The 18,735-nt window shown below is 43.2% G+C and overlaps 1 protein-coding gene across 8 annotated transcripts in view; it reads right to left on the bottom strand.

Moving 5' to 3' along the window:
* LOC127007872 (glutamate receptor ionotropic, kainate 2-like) overlaps positions 1-18,735 on the bottom strand; it is a 172,133-nt gene that overhangs the window by 5,786 nt on the left and 147,612 nt on the right. For 6 of the 8 annotated variants that reach the window (XM_050879298.1, XM_050879304.1, XM_050879299.1 and 3 more), the window contains 4 exons: positions 15,414-15,671; positions 11,350-11,467; positions 4,937-5,016; positions 2,254-2,479 (listed from right to left, as the gene is read on the bottom strand). In XM_050879298.1, coding sequence (XP_050735255.1) covers positions 2,254-2,479; positions 4,937-5,016; positions 11,350-11,467; positions 15,414-15,671 — 682 coding nt within the window. Of the gene's footprint in view, positions 1-2,253; positions 2,480-4,936; positions 5,017-6,186; positions 6,267-11,349; positions 11,468-15,413; positions 15,672-18,735 lie in introns of all 8 variants that reach the window. The other 2 variants (XM_050879297.1, XM_050879302.1) reach the window with 1 other exon arrangement.

The raw sequence follows: 18,735 nt of genomic DNA, 5'->3' as shown, positions 1-18,735 counted from the left end.
TTTTTTCTGTCATCTTCTATGATACTGCTTATAAGAATCCTTTGAAGGGGCATTGAATAGTATTGAAGGAATTAGGAAACATATACTGTATTTCTTCTTTTCGTCTTTTTTTTCTCATTTTTTCTTTTTACTCTTCCTGTCTTCATTTTCTTCGTCTACTTTTTCTTCATGCTTCATTCTCTTTCTTTTTGTCTTCCTTCTTCTTTTTAGAGAGAGAGAGAGAGAGAGAGCGGAAGGCAACCCCGCACTTTTCCGTTTTCTTTCTCTCCTTCATAAGTCATAAATATCCGGGTCTGTGATTGGCGGAGGAAGCTGATGGGGGCCCAATCAACAGGAAGGGACGTGATGCACCCTCCCTAACCTCTCTCTCTCTCTCTCTCTCTCTCTCTCTCTCTCACATTTTTGACGTCTCCATTTTCTTTCTTTCTTTTTTCGTTTTGTTTTGTTTTTCCTCGTCGTTTCCTTTCCTTGAATCGGCAGTTTGTTTTCTCTCTTTTTCTTTACTTTTCCTGTCTCATATTTTTCTTCATTTGCATCATCATCATCATCATTCTCTCTCTCTCTCTCTCTCTCTCTCTCTCTCTCTCTCTCTCTCTCTCTCTCTTGTAATGTTATCTATCGTTAGCTGTATTACGTCGTGTGTGTGTGTGTGTGTGTGAGAGAGAGAGAGAGAGAGAGAGAGAGAGAGAGAGCAACCTTCAGTACCCCTTAACCCCCCTTTACACACACACACACACACACACACACACACACACACATTGTTAGGGAGATTCAGGATGACCAAGTTTATTCATTCAGTTTACATTCACGGATTTTCGATATTATTGAGTTCGGATAATTCTGACAAAGCTGCGAGAGAGAGAGAGAGAGAGAGAGAGAGATGACGATGGTGATGCAAATGAAGAAAAATGAGACAGGAAAAGTAGGCTTAAGAAAAAGAAAGAAAATATATATTGCCGATTCAAGGAAAAACAAAAGAAAAAAATAGTGAAAAATTAAAGAAAAAAAAATGAACCCCTCAGAAATGTGTAGGAGAGAGAGAGAGAGAGAGAGAGAGAGAGAGAGAGAGAGAGAGAGAGTTTTCCCTTTTTCCTAACTCTTTCTTCTCCTCATTTCCATCCCTCTCAATTTATTTCATCCTTTTCCTCTTTTCCTCCCTTTCTCAATCCCTTCCTTTCTTCTTCCCCTTCTCCTTAACCCCTTTCCTCTTCCTTCTCTTTCTCTTCCCTATTCCCTAAGCAAAAAGGATAGATAGATAGATAGATAGACAGATAGATACAGAGAAAGAGAGATGAGCGAGGATAGAATGAGGAGAGAGTGAGGGAAAGGAAAAAAATGATTGTGTGTGTGTGTGTGTGTGTGTGTGTGTGTGTGTGCGCAGCCCCAAGTTTGGTCAAGCAAGATCACATTATAAGTTCACCCATTAAACTTTTGCCTCGAGGAATTTTTTGGCCCTCCCCGAAATCCACTTCCTAACAGATTCATTTTCCCAGCTGATCCACTCTGCATGAACCCCCCCCCCCACCCCGTCCCCTCCCCTTCCACCCCCACCACCAACATCACAACCACTATACCTACAAGATCCCCTTATAACCTTGTCCTTCCCCACACTTCCCTGTCAACTAACCTCAAACATCCAACTCTCCCTCACACACTAATATAATCCTTCTCCTTCCCCTTCCTTTTCTCTTCCCCCTCTTCATTCCTATTCCCCCTTCTCCTTCGATCCCTTTCTTTCCTTTCCCCTTCTTCATTCCTATTCCCATTTTCCCTCCTCTTGCCCTTTCCCATTCTCCCTTAATTCCCTTTTATGAGTCCCTTTCCCCTTTTCCATTCCCCATCCTCTTTTCTATTCCCCTTCCTCTTTTCCATAACTCTCCCATCTTCCTTTCCATTCCCTTTCCTTTATCCATCCCTTTCCTCTTTTCCATTTCCCATCCTCTTTTCTATTCCCCTTTCTCTTATCCATAACTCTCCCCTTTTCCATTCCTCTTGCCCCTTCCCATTCTCCCTTCCCCCTTATCAGTCCCTTTCCTCTTTTCCATTCCCCATCCTCTTTTCTATTCCCCTTCCCTTTATCCATAACCCTCCCATTTTCTTTTCCTCTTGCCCTTTTCCATTCTTCATTACCCTTTCCATTTCCTTCCCTTTTATGAGTCCCTTTCCTCTTTCCCATTTCCCATCCTCTCCTATTCCCTTTCCCTATTCCGTTTTCACTCCCCCCTTCCCCTTGACACCCCTAAACACACTCACCCATCGGCGTCGCAATCCCGTAGCTCTTCGAATCCAGCAGCCCGCCGATTTGCGTGAGGTTACAGTTCCTCTGCACGTAGTAGTCGAGCATTGAGGACTCCATGAGGAAGGCGTAGTTGCCCTCCAGCACGCGCCGCACTCCCTCGTCGTAGGAAGGCACGAACACGCTCGGCTTCTTGTTCTCCATGAAACGCCACATTTTCTGATAGGTTTCGATCTTGGAGTCCTGGGAAGGTTGGAGAAGGGGGAGGAGGAGGAAGAAGGAAGAAGGGGAGGGCGAGAAATGATGAAAGAAAGGGAGAGAGAAGAAGGGAAAAAGAGCGGACGAGAGATGAGGAAATAAAAGGGAGAGAGGAGAGGAGTAGGAAAAGTGAGAGAAGGGTGTATATGAACGAAAGAAATGGAAAATAGGAGAATGAGGGAAGTGTAGAGAAGGGATTATATAGAAGGAACGGAAATCAAAATATCAGTGAAGAGAGGAAACGAGAAGAAATACGAAGGGAAAAAGCGATAGAAGAGAAAGTGAAGGGAAAGAAAAGGAAGGATGAAAGGCGAGAAAGGGTTACATGGAAGGGGGGTAAATAGAAGAGGAATTAGGAGGAGAAATGGAGAGGGGAAAGAAAATTATGATGAGAAGGAGGAGAAGATGAGGAACAGAGATGAGGATATAAGTGGATATACGAATGATAAATGGGAGAGAGGAAAAGAGGAAGGAATTAGGGGATTAGAGGAGGAGAGAGGAGGAGAGGAGGCACAGTTAACAAGAAGGGGAGGAAAACAAGCAAACGAAAGAAGAGGAGGAAAGGAAAAAATCGAAAGACAGATGGAAGAAGAGGAAGACGGAGGAGGAGGAGGAGGAGGGAGAGAAGAAGGGAAAAAGAAAGGGATGTGGGAAACGAGATAACAAGGAAAAACAAAGATGGATGGGAGAATAAGAGACAGATGAGAGGGCGAAGGAGGAGGAGGAGGAGGAGGGAGGAGAAGGAGGAGGAAGAAGAGGGGTGGAGGAAACGAGTTACGGAAGAAAGAAATATGGAGGGAGGCGTGTGGTGAATGAAAAGGTGGAAATGAAGGAGGAATCGATGGACAGGGAGAAAGGAAAGAGGAAGAGGAGGGGAAAGAGGAGGAGGAGGAGGAGGAGGAGAAGGGGGGAAGAGGGGATAAAGGAATGAAGGATCGTTTTGGGGGAGATGAAGGAGTGAAAAAAGGGGGAGAGAGAGAGAGAGAGAGAGAGAGAGAGAGAGAGAGAGATGATGATGCAAATGAAGAAAAATGACAAATTCGAAGAAAGGAAATTACGAGGAAAAACCAAAGAAAAATAAGAGGAAAGAAATAAAAGAAAAAGATGAAAAAACGGAAATGGAGCCGTCAGATGTGCGTAGAGAGAGAGAGAGAGAGAGAGAGAGAGAGAGAGAGAAACCGTTGATTAGTATTAGTGAGTGATGTCGCGTGACCAAATTTGCTTTTCATTATCATTGCGGGTTTATTTCATTATTATTATTACCATTATTATTATTATTTTTTTGTGTGTGTGCCCGCTGCCATTATACGCCGCCTTCCAATTATCGTAAAAGTCTTTGATAGGAAATTAGAAAGAATGGGAAATAATTACTCGTGGGACTCCAAAGGGCAACAACAACGACAACAACAACAACAACAACAGCAACAGCAACAACAACAGCAACAGCAACAACAACAACAACAACAACAAGAATAATGAGAGAAAAAAAAAAAAGGAACATGCAACCAATTACACTTTATTTTAACGGTAATTGCAAGCAGTATTATATAGAGCACAAGGACTACACACACACACACACACACACACACACACACACATACATACATTTTTGAGTTGGTGAGTTTAGTTTTTTGTTATTATTATTATTATTATTATTATTATTATTATTATTATTTTCTTCCTCTTTTTCTTCTTCTTCTTCTTCTTTTTCTACTTTTTCTTCTTCTATTTCTTCTCCTCCTCTTCCTTCTTTTCATTTCCCTTTTCTTTCTCTTTTTTCTTATTTCTTTTTCTTTTATTCTTTTAACACACACACAAACCAACAAACCCAATACCTACCTATCTACACACTTACCTTAATCAACCCTCTATCACCATCACCACCAGACTCACCTTTAAAACTAATTACAGGTGTTATTTTATTTACTACTTCACTTTCACTCTCCATTTACCTACCTTTCTATAGCAACACACATGACGTCACGCCTAGCACTCACCTGTCACCTGCCTGCCCCTCACACCTGATTTACCGGTGCCATAAATCTAAGGGGGGGCAGGAGGGGGGCAGATAGGGGGTTGGGGGGGGAGGGCATGGGCGTGAAGGGGAGGATTAATGGGGAGAAGTTTTAACTAGACTCACATTAGCGCTGGAGGAGGGGGAAGAAGGGGAGGAGGAAGAGGAAAGGGGGGGAAGGGAGGAAGTTGAATAGTTGAGAGAGAGAGAGAGAGAGAGAGAGAGAGAGAGAGAGAGAGAGAGAGAGAGAGAGGAGGTGAAAAGGTTACAAATGTGTGGAAAACAAGTGAAGGAGAAGAGAAGGAGAGCAGGAATGGGAGAGAAAGATGGAAAGGAGGTGAAGAAGAAGGAAGGGGAGGGAGGTGGGACGCAAGGAGGGAGTGAGAGATAGGAGGGAGGCGGGAGGGCAGGTGAGGGAGGGCCATTACCTGGAAGAATGTCATGGTGGATCCGGACGCCTGGGTTCCGTAGGCTATCTCCGTCTGACTGGCCAGGTCCTCCACGTCGTCTGCAACACACATACGCATGCACGTGCAACAACAATAAACAATAACAATAACAACAATAACATGCAAGAACAAGACAAAAAAGAATAAGAACTAATAAATCACAGGCACTATTTTTTCTTCCCTCTTTTTTTCCTTATTTTTTTCCATTTTTCTGTTTTCTTGGACGAAAACGACAATTACCATAACGAAAATAACAACAACAACAACAACAACAACAACAACAACAACAGCCATCATATATATAAAAGAGGAGAAAAAAAATATTAACACGATGAATAATAATTAAAAAAAAAAAACATGCACGAAGTTATTTTATTATACGAACGAAGATTTTACACACACACACACACACACACACACACACACACACACACACACACACACAAACCAACACTGAAAAGAAAAGAAAAAAAAGAGTTAAGGAAAAAAATAGACGTAGCAAGACATGCAATAAAAAAAGAAAAAAATGCATCAAAACACTCGAAAAAAAAGAAAAATAAAATAAAATGAAAAATGAAAAATAAAAGAAACGTCACCATTTTCATGCATCAAAACGTTTACCAAAAAAAAAAGAAGAAAAAAGAAGAAAAAATGCAAATGAAGACGAGAGGTAAAAAGACATTGCTTGCAGGCACTTGCTGGAGGAAAAAAAAAGAAAAGAAAGGGAAGGGAGGGAAAGGAAGATGGATGGAGAGAAGAGGAGGAGGAGGGGATGGAGGGAGAACACGAGAAAGACAGACGAGAAGTAGGAAGGAATGGAGGGAAGGAGGAAAGGTAGATAGGAGAGACAGATGGAGGGAGAGAAAAAAAAGGAGGGAGAAGAGGATGGTAGAAAATAGTAGTAGAGGAGGAAGCAAGGGAGAAAGGAAGAAAGTTTGAGATAAGAAAAGAAGGGAGAAGGAAAAAAAAGGAAGAAGGGATATAAAGACAGGAAGAAAGGGAGAAAGGAAGTAAAAAGGACGGAAGACTAAGTAAGGAAGTAAAGAGGAGAAGGAAGGCAGGAAGGAAGGATGTAAAGAAAAGAAGGAAGAAAGGAAGGAAGTAAAGAGAATGAAAGAAAGGCACGAGAAAAGAAAATAATGACAGGAAGAAAGGAATTAAATAAAGGAACAAAGGAATGAAGGATACCATGGAGGGGGTATGGGGGGTAGAGGGGGGAATATCCTTACCCTGAAGAAGGTAGTGGTCGTTCCCCCCGCCAAGGACCCATACGGGATCTCCTTCTGTGCCGCGAGGTCCTCAGCGCCCTCTGAAAGACACGGGCTGCTCTCTCTCTCTCTCTCTCTCTCTCTCTCTCTCTCTCTCTCTCTCTCTCTCTCTCATGAACTGAATCTTTTAATACTTTCCTCTGCTTTTTTTCTTCCCTCCTGATCCCCTTTTTCTTCTTTTCTTTTTTCTCTTCTTTTTCTCTTATCTTTCTTTTCTTTTCCCTCCTCTTTCCTTTCTTCCTCTTTCTCTCCTCTCTCGCCTTTCCTTATTTTCTTTTCTCCTCTTCCTTTCTCTCTTCTCTTTCCTTTCTCTTTCCCTTCTTTTCCTTCCTATCTCCTCGCCCTTCCTCTCTCTATCTTTCTCTCTTTCTCTCTTCTTACTTCTTTACTTCCTTTCCTTCTATTTCCCTTTAATTATTCTTCGTTTCTCTTTATCATCTTTATTTGCCTCATTCACCGTTCCTCCTTCTTCCCCTCCTCCTCCTCCTCTTTCATTTCCTGTCCCTCACCGCCCCTTCTTCCTTCCTTCCTGTTAATTCTTTCTCATATTTCGACCTCTGTCTGTCTTGCGAGGGTTCACGGAGTCCTCAAAAAAGGAGGAAAAAAAAAGACATGAAAAAAGACGAAAAAAAAAGCTTGTAGGGGAGGAAGCAACGTTGAACCCATTCGTCTCATTACAACTTTTCGAAGAGGAGGAGGAGGAGGAGGAAGAGAAGGAGGAGGAGGAGGAGGAGGAAGAAAAAGAAGGGTTCAAAGTACTATGGTGGCTTATGATCTCTTCTTTAATTATGTTGGACTACTTGTGTGTGTGTGTGTGTGTGTGTGTGTGTGTGTGTGTGTTATAAGTCGTTTATTTATACTTATTCTTGTAATTATTGTGAATATTTTCTTTACTTTCTTTCTTCCCTTCTGATCCCCCCCCCTTTTTTTTCCTTCTTTCCTTCCTCTCGTGTTTTCATCTCTCCTTTCCTCTCTCTTCCTCTTCTCTTTTTCTCTCCTTTTTCCTTTGTCTCTCCCTTTTTCCCTCTCTCTCCCTCTTTCCTTCTTCTCTCTTTTCTTCGTCTCTCCCTTTTCCTTCTTCTCTCTCCTCTTTCCTTACACAATGCACGTAAACTTTAAGTGAATTAGAAAGAAAAGTTATATAAAGTCACTCCACATAGCCTAATATCACACATCACTAACAACCCAACATTTAAACCACGTATCAAAAGTATTATCTACTCCTCTAACTCACACTTAACTATTAAACACGAAAATATAACAAGAAACCATTGAAACTCTAGGAGGAAACAGTAATTATTAAAAGAAACGAATATTATGGAAGAGAAGAATGAAATGGAATTGTACGTAAGGAAGGAAGGAAGGAAGGAAGGAAGGACAGAGGAAGAGATTAAGTAAAGAAAGTCAGGCAAGAAGGAAGGAAGGAAGGAAGGAAGGAAGGAAGCGAAGTAAAGAGTCAGGCAAAAAGGAAGGAAGGAAGGAAGGAAGAATGGAAGCGAAGTAGTGCCAGGCAAGAACGAAGGAAGGAAAGAGGAAGAAAGGAAGGAAGGAAGGAGAAGAAAGGAAGTAAAGAAAGTCAGGCAAGAAGGAAGGAAGGAAGGAAAGTAAAAGAAAGCAGGAAGACAGGAGGGAAGGAAGCAAGGAAGGAAGGAGAAGGAAGAGAGGAAGGACGACATGAAATAAGAAAGTAAAGAAAGGAAAAATTAAAACGATGGCAAACATGAATTAAATCAAGTGTCCCCTTCTTTTAAACCACTTTCTTTGACCTCAAGGCTTAGGAAGATCACCGTCGCCATGGTAACCAGAGCACAAGGGCTGCCCAGAGATGACGCAATAAGGTAGTTTAATTGCATCATACTAAGAAAATAAAGGTTAAGAGCGATAGGAAGCATTCTAAATCAACATATCTTAATAAAACACGCCTAAAAAACAATCATTATGCCTCTATTATCTTATCTGGTATTAGTTAGGTGTGTCATGCTAACATTTTGAAGTGCCGAGTGAAATAAGTTAATAATTCCCTTTGGACGTAAATTCGAAAATATATCTGCTTGGAAATGAGTTATTAGTGTCTTTTTCTTACGTGATGAGGCTAAATAGGGATGAAAAAGGGGTTATTTGAAGGGATAAACTACGAACTACTTTCTCTGCGGAGGCTAACTGGATCGGCATGCTCATTGCTCAGACGCTTTCGCCTCTGTCATAATTATTTCCAAAGGCCAAAAAAGGAGATTAATCGGGTTTTAATGAGTGTCTTTTCGCGTTCACGGTACAGAAGAAGGGTCAAACTACCACCAGGGTCTTAAAACTATTCCTGGAAATGCCCCAAACTCCTACGAAAGCCTTGTCAAATAGGTGAACTTGGGCGCCGAAAATGTATCAGCGGGAGTGACTTGACCACCGAGGCTCCGAACGCTATCCGCTGATGCGAGAAATACCTCCTTGCAGAAATAAGTCTCTTTGGTGTCCACTACACATGCGCACTTGGGAATACGCAGCAGGAAAACATTAATTAACCTGTTCTTGTCCTAGTTTTGTCCACTTCAAATCTTTGTGATGATTAATATTGCCCACAAGACACAACACACCAGACCAACAGACCAAGCAAGCAAGAAATTAAGTGAACATCAACGTGGGTTAACTCTTTCTAAAAAAATGCACTATTCGTTTGTTATAAAGCCTTCTCTTGATTAAAAGTATTCCTCTTGTGTTTGTGCCATGTATTGGAGCCGAAAGAGGCAAAGTAAACGATAGCGGTGAGTGAGATAACAAAAAAAAGTAAGCAAGTTGAAACTCTATCTGCGAGCTATTTTGCGGCTGTGAGCTGATTCCTACAACATCTACGTCTAGGGTTGTGCTCTGCCATGTGTGTGTGTGTGTGTGTACTTTATCTCCCATTATCTCTTGATCCACGTGACTTATTGGTGTTTTAATGATACGTGGTTGACATTAATTGACTTGGGAAGGTGTGAAGAACAGTTTGATACGTGGTTCAATTAGAATTGACTCGGGAAGGTGTGAAGAACAGTTTGACTTCACAAGAACCAATTATAGGAGCTCAAGGTAACACGTGGACAGGTGACAAGAGGGACAGGTGTGACACGTGGACAGGTGTAACACGTGGACAGGTAACAAGAGGGACAGGTGTGACACGTGGACAGGTGACAAGAGGGACAGGTGTGACACGTGGACAGATGTAACACGTGGACAGGTAACAAGAGGGACAGGTGTGACACGTGGACAGGTAACAAGAGGGACAGGTGTGACACGAGGACAGGTAACAAGAGGGACAGGTGTAACACGTGGACAGGTAACAAGAGGGACAGGTGTAACACGTGGACAGGTAACAAGAGGGACAGGTGTGACACGTGGACAGGTAACAAGAGGGACAGGTGTGACACGTTGACAGGTGACAAGAGGGACAGGTGTGACACGTGGACAGGTGACAAGAGGGACAGGTGTGACACGTGGACAGGTGACAAGAGGGACAGGTGTGACACGTGGACAGGTGACAAGAGGAACAGGTGTGACACGTGGACAGGTGACAAGAGGAACAGGTGTGACACGTTGACAGGTGACAAGAGGGACAGGTGTGACACGTGGACAGGTGTGACACGAAGATGGTCACGATCATTTCCTTCGTCACCTACACGTCTTTCCTCTCCAACGATGACCCCACGTGACCTCTGGGTGACCTTCGTGGATGCCTAACTACCTAAGGACCATTACGGATCAGCTGATAAGGTAAGATCATTAATTGTACTGCTTCGATAATTAATTGGTTTGATATTTAGTGTTTCTCGGTTAATTTTGCACCTGTACGCATTATCAGGGAAGGTAATAACACTAATTTTTCGTTGATTTACTGTTCGATGTAATTATTGGTTGTTAATTAGTGTGTGGTGGCTACTTATAATTTGGGTGACTATTATTACCGTTACGAATTTATTTATTAATTTGTGCATTTATTGATGATTTGCGTAGCCTAATATTTGCATGCAGAGGGAAATTGTGAGCTACTAAGTGTTGATGTAGTTTGGGTGACATTATGCTTATTGTTAACTATATATACATAATTTATTTGTTTATTTATTTATGCTAATTGTAGCCTAATGATTGCGTATAATGGGAAACAGTGAGTTAATACATGTTGAATGGCCTGCTGGTATTGTTACTTTTATTATTATTATTATTATTATTATTATTATTATTATTATTATTATTATATGGTTATGGATCCTATCGTAGCCTAATACTCGTGCAACTAATTAGATATAAATAGAACATGTACTTTTCACTCTTTTGCTACTAATGAGAGATATAAAGTTACGGTACATACATATTTTATTCTATCTGCATTATATTGTCTCGTAATATATATGACTTTAAAGTAGAGAGAGAGAGAGAGAGAGAGAGAGAGAGAGAGAGAGAGAGAGAGAGAGAGAGAGATTTAATTTTAGATAGGTCAGAAATTGTTATAAAAGAGGAGGAACATATGGTACTGGACATTGAACGAACTATTGTAACGAACCACGAATGTTGAAAAACGAACGAAAATATGAAAGATAAAATAAGATACAAACGAAGGGACTTATGACTCAACCGAAAGAACGAAGAAAGGGAATTTAAGAAGAAAAAAAAGAAATGCTCAAACTGAAAATAAGATAAAGTACTTCTCCATCCCCAATAAAATAAATAAGTACCAATAATCAAACATAATAAAACCTGGCAACAGTAAGATGATAAGCACGCAAATTAAAGAAAGAATATAAGAAGAAAACGAATTAGATGGAAAACGGGAAACGAGACTAAAGACAAGAAAAAAAAATACCGTAAAACAAGAACTGAAACCATAATAAAAACAAAAACAACAGTAAGATCATTTAATTACGTCAAGATCAACAGAAAACGGGGTCCAGACGAGAGGATCAAAGGGGTAACCACGGAAAAAAAGGAAAAGTAAATAAATGCCGTTAAAAATTGGCCCTTAAAAAAAGAGAAAAAAATAGAAAGATCATCATAGGTCGAAGGTAAACAGAAAACGGGGGTCTAGTGGAGAGGGTGAAGGGGGTACTGAAGAAGGCTTACTTAGGAGGGTGGAAGGGGTGACTACAGAAGACTTACCTATGGGCGTGATCATTCTCTCGACGGTGAGGAAGGCAGCGAGGTTGGCGGTGTAGGAGGAGATGATGATGAGCGTGAAGAACCACCAGATGCCGCCCACGATCCGCGTTGAACAGGCCTTGAGGGGGTGGGCGTGATGGGCGTGTGGGAGGGAGAATGGAATGTTAGTGGAGTGGAAGGTGAGAGGGAAGGAAGGAAGGAACGGGATGTTAATGGAAGGGGAAATCAATCAGTCAGTCAATGGGGGCATACGCCGGGGAGTGCGTCGCCTCGCCCACCCTACGACGCTAAAGGGAAGGTGAGGAAGGGGAAAGGTGAGAAGGAAAGCGGGAAGGAAGGAAGGAAGGGCAGTGGGAAGGAGAATGGAAGGGTAGTGGAAGGAAAAGATGAGAAGGGAAGAAAGAAGGAAGGAAGGAATGGGATGTCAATAGAAGGGGGAAGGTGAAAAGAAAGGAAGGAAGGAAGGAAAAGGAAGGAAGCGCAGTGCATTAGCTTTTGTATGGTTGCATGTGTGTGTATAGAAAGGGAATTGCATTATTAAGTGTATTGTATGTGTGTGTATATTTTAGTATAGGTCAGGTTAGTAATGGCTTATGAAGGAGGTAGCTAATGGTTGTATGGTAAATGTAGATATTATGATTATTGAAGCTGTTTTGTGTCTACTACTACTACTACTACTACTACTACATCTACTTCTTTCTTACTCTCCTCTTTCTCTTCCTTATTCGCTGTATTTCTTTTTATTTTGTTAGCTGTCATATTGCCCATGTTTATTAGATTTCCTGCTTTCATATGTTTTAGTCATCCTTCTTCGCCTTCTCCTCCTCCTCTTCATCACCATCATCGTCATCACTTTCAATATTCCTCCTCAGGTGCTCGTTCATCATCCTTTGTTTGATGAGTTGCTAAACCACACAGACACACCTCATCCATCACCGTCACCCTCATAAGACTCACCCTCTCCCTTCACGCCTCACACCCTCATCCATGCACCTCCTCACCTCCTCACACCCTGTCACTCTTACATATCTTTCTCATCTCTGCGCTTACATCTCCTTCTCACCTCCTCCTCCTTATTCCCCCTCCCTCCCCTTACATATCTCCCTTACCCTTGCACCCTTATCTTCGCCTCACCTCCTTACACCCTCCCTCACCCCTGCACCCTTACCTCCTCATTTCCTCACACCAACACCTCACCCCTATTCACCCCCTTTCTCTTACTTACCTCCCTTCACCCTATTTACACACTCGACTACTCACCCTTGCACCCTCGTTCTCACTTTCTCACACCCTTATTCACTCACCCCCCTCTTCTTACATATCTCTCACATCCTTTATATTGTTTACCCTCACCTTACCTACCCATACACCCCCTTCGTCACTCACCTCTCATTCGTCAACTCTTTACACATCTCCCTCACACCCTTCCTTATCTCACCCTGTTACTTTCTCTCCCTACATAACTCCCTCACACCTTTTATATTGTTAACCCTCACTTTACCTGCCCTTACACCTCTTCCCTCATCACCCCTGCACCGTCATCTCCTCACCTCACCTTACTTATCTTTCATACCTCCCACACCCCATCTATACTGTCTACCCCTTACCTTCCCTAACACATCCTCCCTCATCCCTACTCAATCACCTCCCCCCCCTCATACAGATACTCGCCATACCTAAACTAGCCTACTAATTACTCAGATGTCCCTCACCCCCTTCCCATCACCCTCTTAACCTTCCTACTCCATCTCACCTGCCCACCCTCTCACATTCATATTGTTTATTTTATTTAGTAAGTTTATTTCAAAGCCATTAGAGTTAAATATGAAAATAAGAGGAAAAAAGAAAACCACCCACACCCACACTTCTCACATTGCATTCAAGGAAACTATAATAGAAAAGAGATGGAGTTGTTGTTGTTGTTGTTGTTGTTGTTTAAAGCCGCGGCGATCTAGTCGCTCACATGAGCCCTGGTGTCGTCCTGTGAGGTCCTCACAGGCGGGTCAGCTGCCCCGCCTTCCTGAGGAAGGGGCAGGTGAGGCGGATGACAGATTCCTGTCGTGAGGGGTGGACTCCTGCCGCCGCCAGGAGCGTGGGCAGTTATACTATTATTCGCCATATTTGTTGTCAGGGGTGTTGCGGAGGGCGGCCGCATGATGGCAGCACCAGAGTAACGGCGTTCATTGAGGTGCGACAATTATTCCAGTATACGGTAATCAAATCAGCCTTAGGAACGTCGATTTATCCTTTCCACTCGCTAAAAACACTTGTTTGAACAATTTGTGTGATTTAAGTGTCGTTATTTGTGTGGCTGAGACAGTTTTGGGTCAGAAATCGGTAATTACAATGTGCTGGGTACGACAATTGGCTAACGATCCCCTCACGCCATTTTCCTATGCAAGATGGCGCCACTATAAACACTCGCCTGCGCCAGAACGGGCTGGGCCGACCATCAGGCCCCACCTGGAAGAAGCCTTGGGCCGACCATCAGGCCCCACCGGGAAGATGCCTACCGGCGCAATAGGCAACAACGTAAAAAAAAAAAAAAAAAAAAAAAAAAAAAAAAAATGAGTGACCCGTGATGCTGGTGACACTGTGATTCCTTGTTCCGCCGCCGCGATACTTTATTTTAGTGCTTAGCGAAGTTCCACGCCAACTACAGACAACCTACCATGGTGCCTACTTCTTTAAATAACACGGCAACAGCCCAGCGAGTAATACAGAAAGCACCATGCAGAAACAAAGGTGAGGGGTCCAATTCCACTTCCTTGGTTCCACTCCACAGGCTCGTCCATGTATAGGGACACCCACTCACCAGGAAATGCAATCTATAATCTTGCCCTTGCTGTAATGGCTTCCCGGTTGTCATTTCCTTCGGTAATTAAATGAATCACTATAAGAAGCAGCATACACTGAACAAGGCATTAGGTACAAGGGAGTCAGTAGGCTACAGGTATGAAATAAAGATAGAAACGAAGGAAAGATGGATAACAGTAGGAATAGGTGAATGAAAGGAGACAAAGAAGACAGGATGAAAGGAAAGAAGGGAGGAAGGAGGAGATGGAGGAGAGGAGAGAAGGAAGGAAGATATGGAGAAGAGGAGAGAAGTAAAATAGAAGAGAAGGAAGGTTAGGATAAGTAAGGAAAGGACTGAGGAGACGATATGGTGAACCTCTCTCTCTCTCTCTCTCTCTCTCTCTCTCTCTTTCTTCGTTATCATGCTTCGAAACTGATTTTATAGTAGGTTCGAACACCACAGAGGGATTTTTGATCGTGTGAATGAGCCTTAACTCACTCACTCACTCACTCACTCTCACTCACTCATTCACTCATTCACTCACTCTCACTCACTCACTCACTCTCTCTCACTCACTCTCTCACTCACTCACTCACACTCATTCACTCACTCTCTCTCACTCACTCACTCATTCACTCACTCTCACTCACTCATTCACTCACTCTCACTCACTCACTCACTCATTCACTCACTCACTCCCCTCGTACGCCTGCTTTCCTTCCCCCCTCACCTGTCTCATTATTATAACACAGCTGGATCCCTTTCTCTTCATTATTTACCTGGTTCATTTTCACCTGCGACGTTAGGTTTAATAATGATTCACCTGTTTTTATTACCTGGTTTTGCTTACACACACACACACACATACACACACACACACACACACACACACACACACACACACGCTTTATCTATCTGTCTATATCTATCTTATCCTCGTCCTTCACTCCACCGCCTCCTCACCACCCTTTCTCTCTCTCTCCCTTCATCACTAATCACCTATCATCACCCTTCCTCACCACCATAACATCATATCCACCCCTACTCTCCCTCCTCGTTTCTCTCCCTCACCTCATCTCACCAACACATCTTCCTTTCCTCACCCTCCCTCCCTCACATCGCACCCTCCATCTCCCATCTGTCCTCCCTCATTCTTCCTCACCCCTCACTTTACTATCAGCACATCTCCCTCTCCTTCATCACACACCCCACTCACCCTCCCTCCTTTCCTCTCCCTTACCTCACACCCCACTCATCCGCCACTCACCTTGGGGTTCAAATCAGAGCCTTGCTGCATAAGCGTCCCAATCGTGAACCAAAAGCTGTTGGATAAGGAAAACTGGTTCTCCACGACGTCGTTCTCCTGTGAGCACGGGTGAGGGTTGTACCACTCGTAGGGGGAGAAGCGTGCCACGATGAACATGGTGATGGAGACGAGCACGTAGGCGGCCAACACGTACAGCCAGATCTCGATGGCCAGCGGGTTCATGAAGGAGAAGAGGCGGGTTTGCTGGCTCGTGGGGACCTGGGTATGGGAGAAGGAAAAAAATAGGTTAATATGAGTGCGTGGAAAACTAGAGTAAAGGGGGGGAAGGAAAAAATAGGTTAATAAGAGTGTGGAAAGCTAGAGTAGAGGGGAAAAGGAAAATAATAGGTTAAAAAGAAAGCGTGAAAAGCTAAATAAATGGGGAAGGAGCAGGGACGAAAAGGGAGGAAGGACGTGAGGAAGAGATGGAGATGAGGAAACAAAGAAAGGAAGGAAAAAAATGGAGAAGAGACGAGAGAAGGAGAATAGGAGAGGAAGGATGACAGGAGGTAAATAGGAAAGAAGGAAGCGAAGGAGAGATTGAGGAGAAGACAGAAAGAAAAAATTAAGAAAAGAAGGAAGGAGAGGAGGAAAAGATGCACGGGGGGGGGGGAGAAAAGGAGAATAGGAGGAAAGGAAGAAATAGAAGAAAAGGGAAGAAAGGAAGAAAGGAAAGAATAATCGGATATGCTCATTGCTCACTGGTTGGCCCCTGTGTGTGTGTGTGTCTGTGTGTGTCTGTGTGTGTGTGTGTGTGTGTGTGTGTGTGTGTGTGTGAAGTTAATGGAAAACCAACGTAGAAGGATGACTGAACTTAAAGAATGAGATTGAAATTGAGGCTCAGTTGACGCATTATTTTAACTGTGTGTGGAAGAGTAAAAAATAATGTAAGAGAAAAAAGAAGAAAAAGCGAAAAGAAAAAAAAAGAAAACGGGTATTGACAGTTTACGAGGATGAAAGGGAAACTCAGACCAAGAACAGGAAGAAAAAAAAAAGGTAAAAAAAGTGATTAAAACAAACACTTAGAGAGAGAGAGAGAGAGAGAGAGAGAGAGAGAGAGAGAGAGAGAGAGAGAGAGAGAGAACAGGATAATTAAGAGAAAACATTGACTTCAAACAAACGTGCAGAGTAAAGGAATTAGAGAGTAAAGAAAGCCAGCAAAAGGGGGAGAAAAAAGGGAGAATAGATAGCCGAGTAAGGTTTAAATGAGGGCAAAGGGAAGAGAGGGGAGGGTAGGGAGGGGGGGAGAGGGAGGAAGGGAAGATAAAGGAGAGGGAGGAGGGGTGAAAAAAAGGGAGAGAGTGAGGAAGCAGGAAGAGATAAGAGTGAGTTAAGAGAAAGGGGTGAAGGAAGGGAGGAAGGAAGGAAGGGGGGATGGGAGGAAGGAAGGAAGGAAGGAAGGGAGGGAGGGAGACTGGGATGAATTTAAAAGCGAAGGAAAGAAGAACAAAATAAAGAAATAAAGAAATGAAGGAAGGAAGGAAGGACATGAAGGAAATAAAGGGAGGATGGAAGGAAGGATTAAAGAGAAGAAAAATAAATATAGGAAAAAAGGAAAAATAAGGAGGCTGGGATGAGAGAGAGAGAGAGAGAGAGAGAGAGAGAGAGAGAGCAAACAGGAGGCGGAACTGGTAGACAGGGAGGAGAGACGTAAGAAGAAGAGAGAGACATATGAGAGACGATAAGAGAGAGAGAGAGAGAGAGAGAGAGAGAGAGACTGACTGACTGAGTATCCTTTCCCCTTTCTCTCTTCCTCCTCCTTCCCTCTCCCTTTCTCCTCCTTTCACTTTTCCTCGTAACATATGGAAGAAAAGAGGGAGAGGAGGAGAGGAGATTAAGATAAAGGGAAGGAAGAAAGGAATAGAAAGACAGATAATCCTTCACCCCTTTCTTCTCTCTCCCTTCTTCCTCTTTTTCTCCCTCTTTCCCTTTTCCCTTCTTCTTCCTTCCCGTTTCCCGTCTTCTTATCCTTCTCCCTTCTCCTCCTTCCCTTCTCCCTTTATCCTCCTCTCCCTTCCCCTTCTTTTATTCTTCATTCTTCCTCCTCCTTTCTCTCTTCTCCTCATAAGATATAGGAGGAAAGGGAGGAAGAGGAGGTAGAAAGAAAAAAAAAGGAAGGGAGAGGAAGGAAGAAACGAAGATAGACACCATAACCTCCCTATTTCTTCCTCTCTTCCTCCTCCTCCTCTCCCTTCCCCTTCTTCCCCTCCCCTCCCCTCCCGTTCCTTCCCCCCCCTTCCTCCTAAGAAAAAGGGAGTCATCGGAAAGAAGAGGAAGGAAGAGATGAAGAAAATATAGACACCATAACCTCATAATTTCTTCCTCCTCCTCCTCCTCCCTCCTTCCTCCTCCTTCCCCTTCCTCCCCCCCTCCCCCCCCTCCTCCCCTAAATCAGTACTAAGGTCGGGTTTCCGTAACACAACGCGGCCAAGACAACACAAATCAGCACGAGAGAGAGAGAGAGAGAGAGAGGGGGGGGGAGGGGAGAGGGGTTTAATTCTCTCTCTCTCTCTCTCTCTCTCTCTCTCTCTCTCTCTCTCTCTCTCTCTCTCTCTCTGTGTCTCGCGCATAACAATATAAATATATTATTATTATTATTATTATTATTATTATTATTATTATTATTATTATTATTATTATTATTATTATTATTATTATTATTGCTGCTGCTGCTGCTGCAACTACTACTTCTACTACTACTACTACTACTACTACTACTACTTCTACTACTACTACTACTACTACTACTACTACTATAGACAAACAAACAAACAAACAAAGAGGATCACAAACACTAAACACATGTACTTGAATACCAAACAACATAACCTCTCAAACCCACAAATGCTCCCCCTTATCCCCCCCTCCCCCCTCCTCCCTCTCTCTCTCGCACCCTTATTTTTTTATACTTATGCTCCCTTGAATCACCTAGTCGCCTTTAATTTCCGTATGACTGTTTGATGCTTTAACTTTTTTTTTTTTCCTTTTTCTTCCGTACGAGTCTTTGATGTGTCGGATTCGTGCGCTGATGCCGGGCGTATGACATTCCTTCCCGGGGTGGAATGCTAGCGATGTGATGGATGTTTGGCGTGGGAGGGGGAGGGAGGGAGTGGGGAAGTGGGGAGTAGGGGTAATGGTGTGGGATGGGGGAGGAGGAAAAATGTGAGGGAAAAAAGGGAAGGAAGGAAAGGGAGGATGTATTTGATGGTTATATTTTTCTCTTTCTTTCCTTCCTTGTGGGTGTGAGGGAGAGAAGGAATGGGGAGAGGGGAGGGAGTGGGGA

Source organism: Eriocheir sinensis, chromosome 36 (genome assembly GCF_024679095.1).
Source record: "Eriocheir sinensis breed Jianghai 21 chromosome 36, ASM2467909v1, whole genome shotgun sequence".
Taxonomy (NCBI): Eukaryota; Metazoa; Arthropoda; class Malacostraca; order Decapoda; family Varunidae; genus Eriocheir; species Eriocheir sinensis.
Note: the sequence above shows the minus strand (reverse complement) of the source record. Positions and strands in the feature narration are given on the sequence as shown.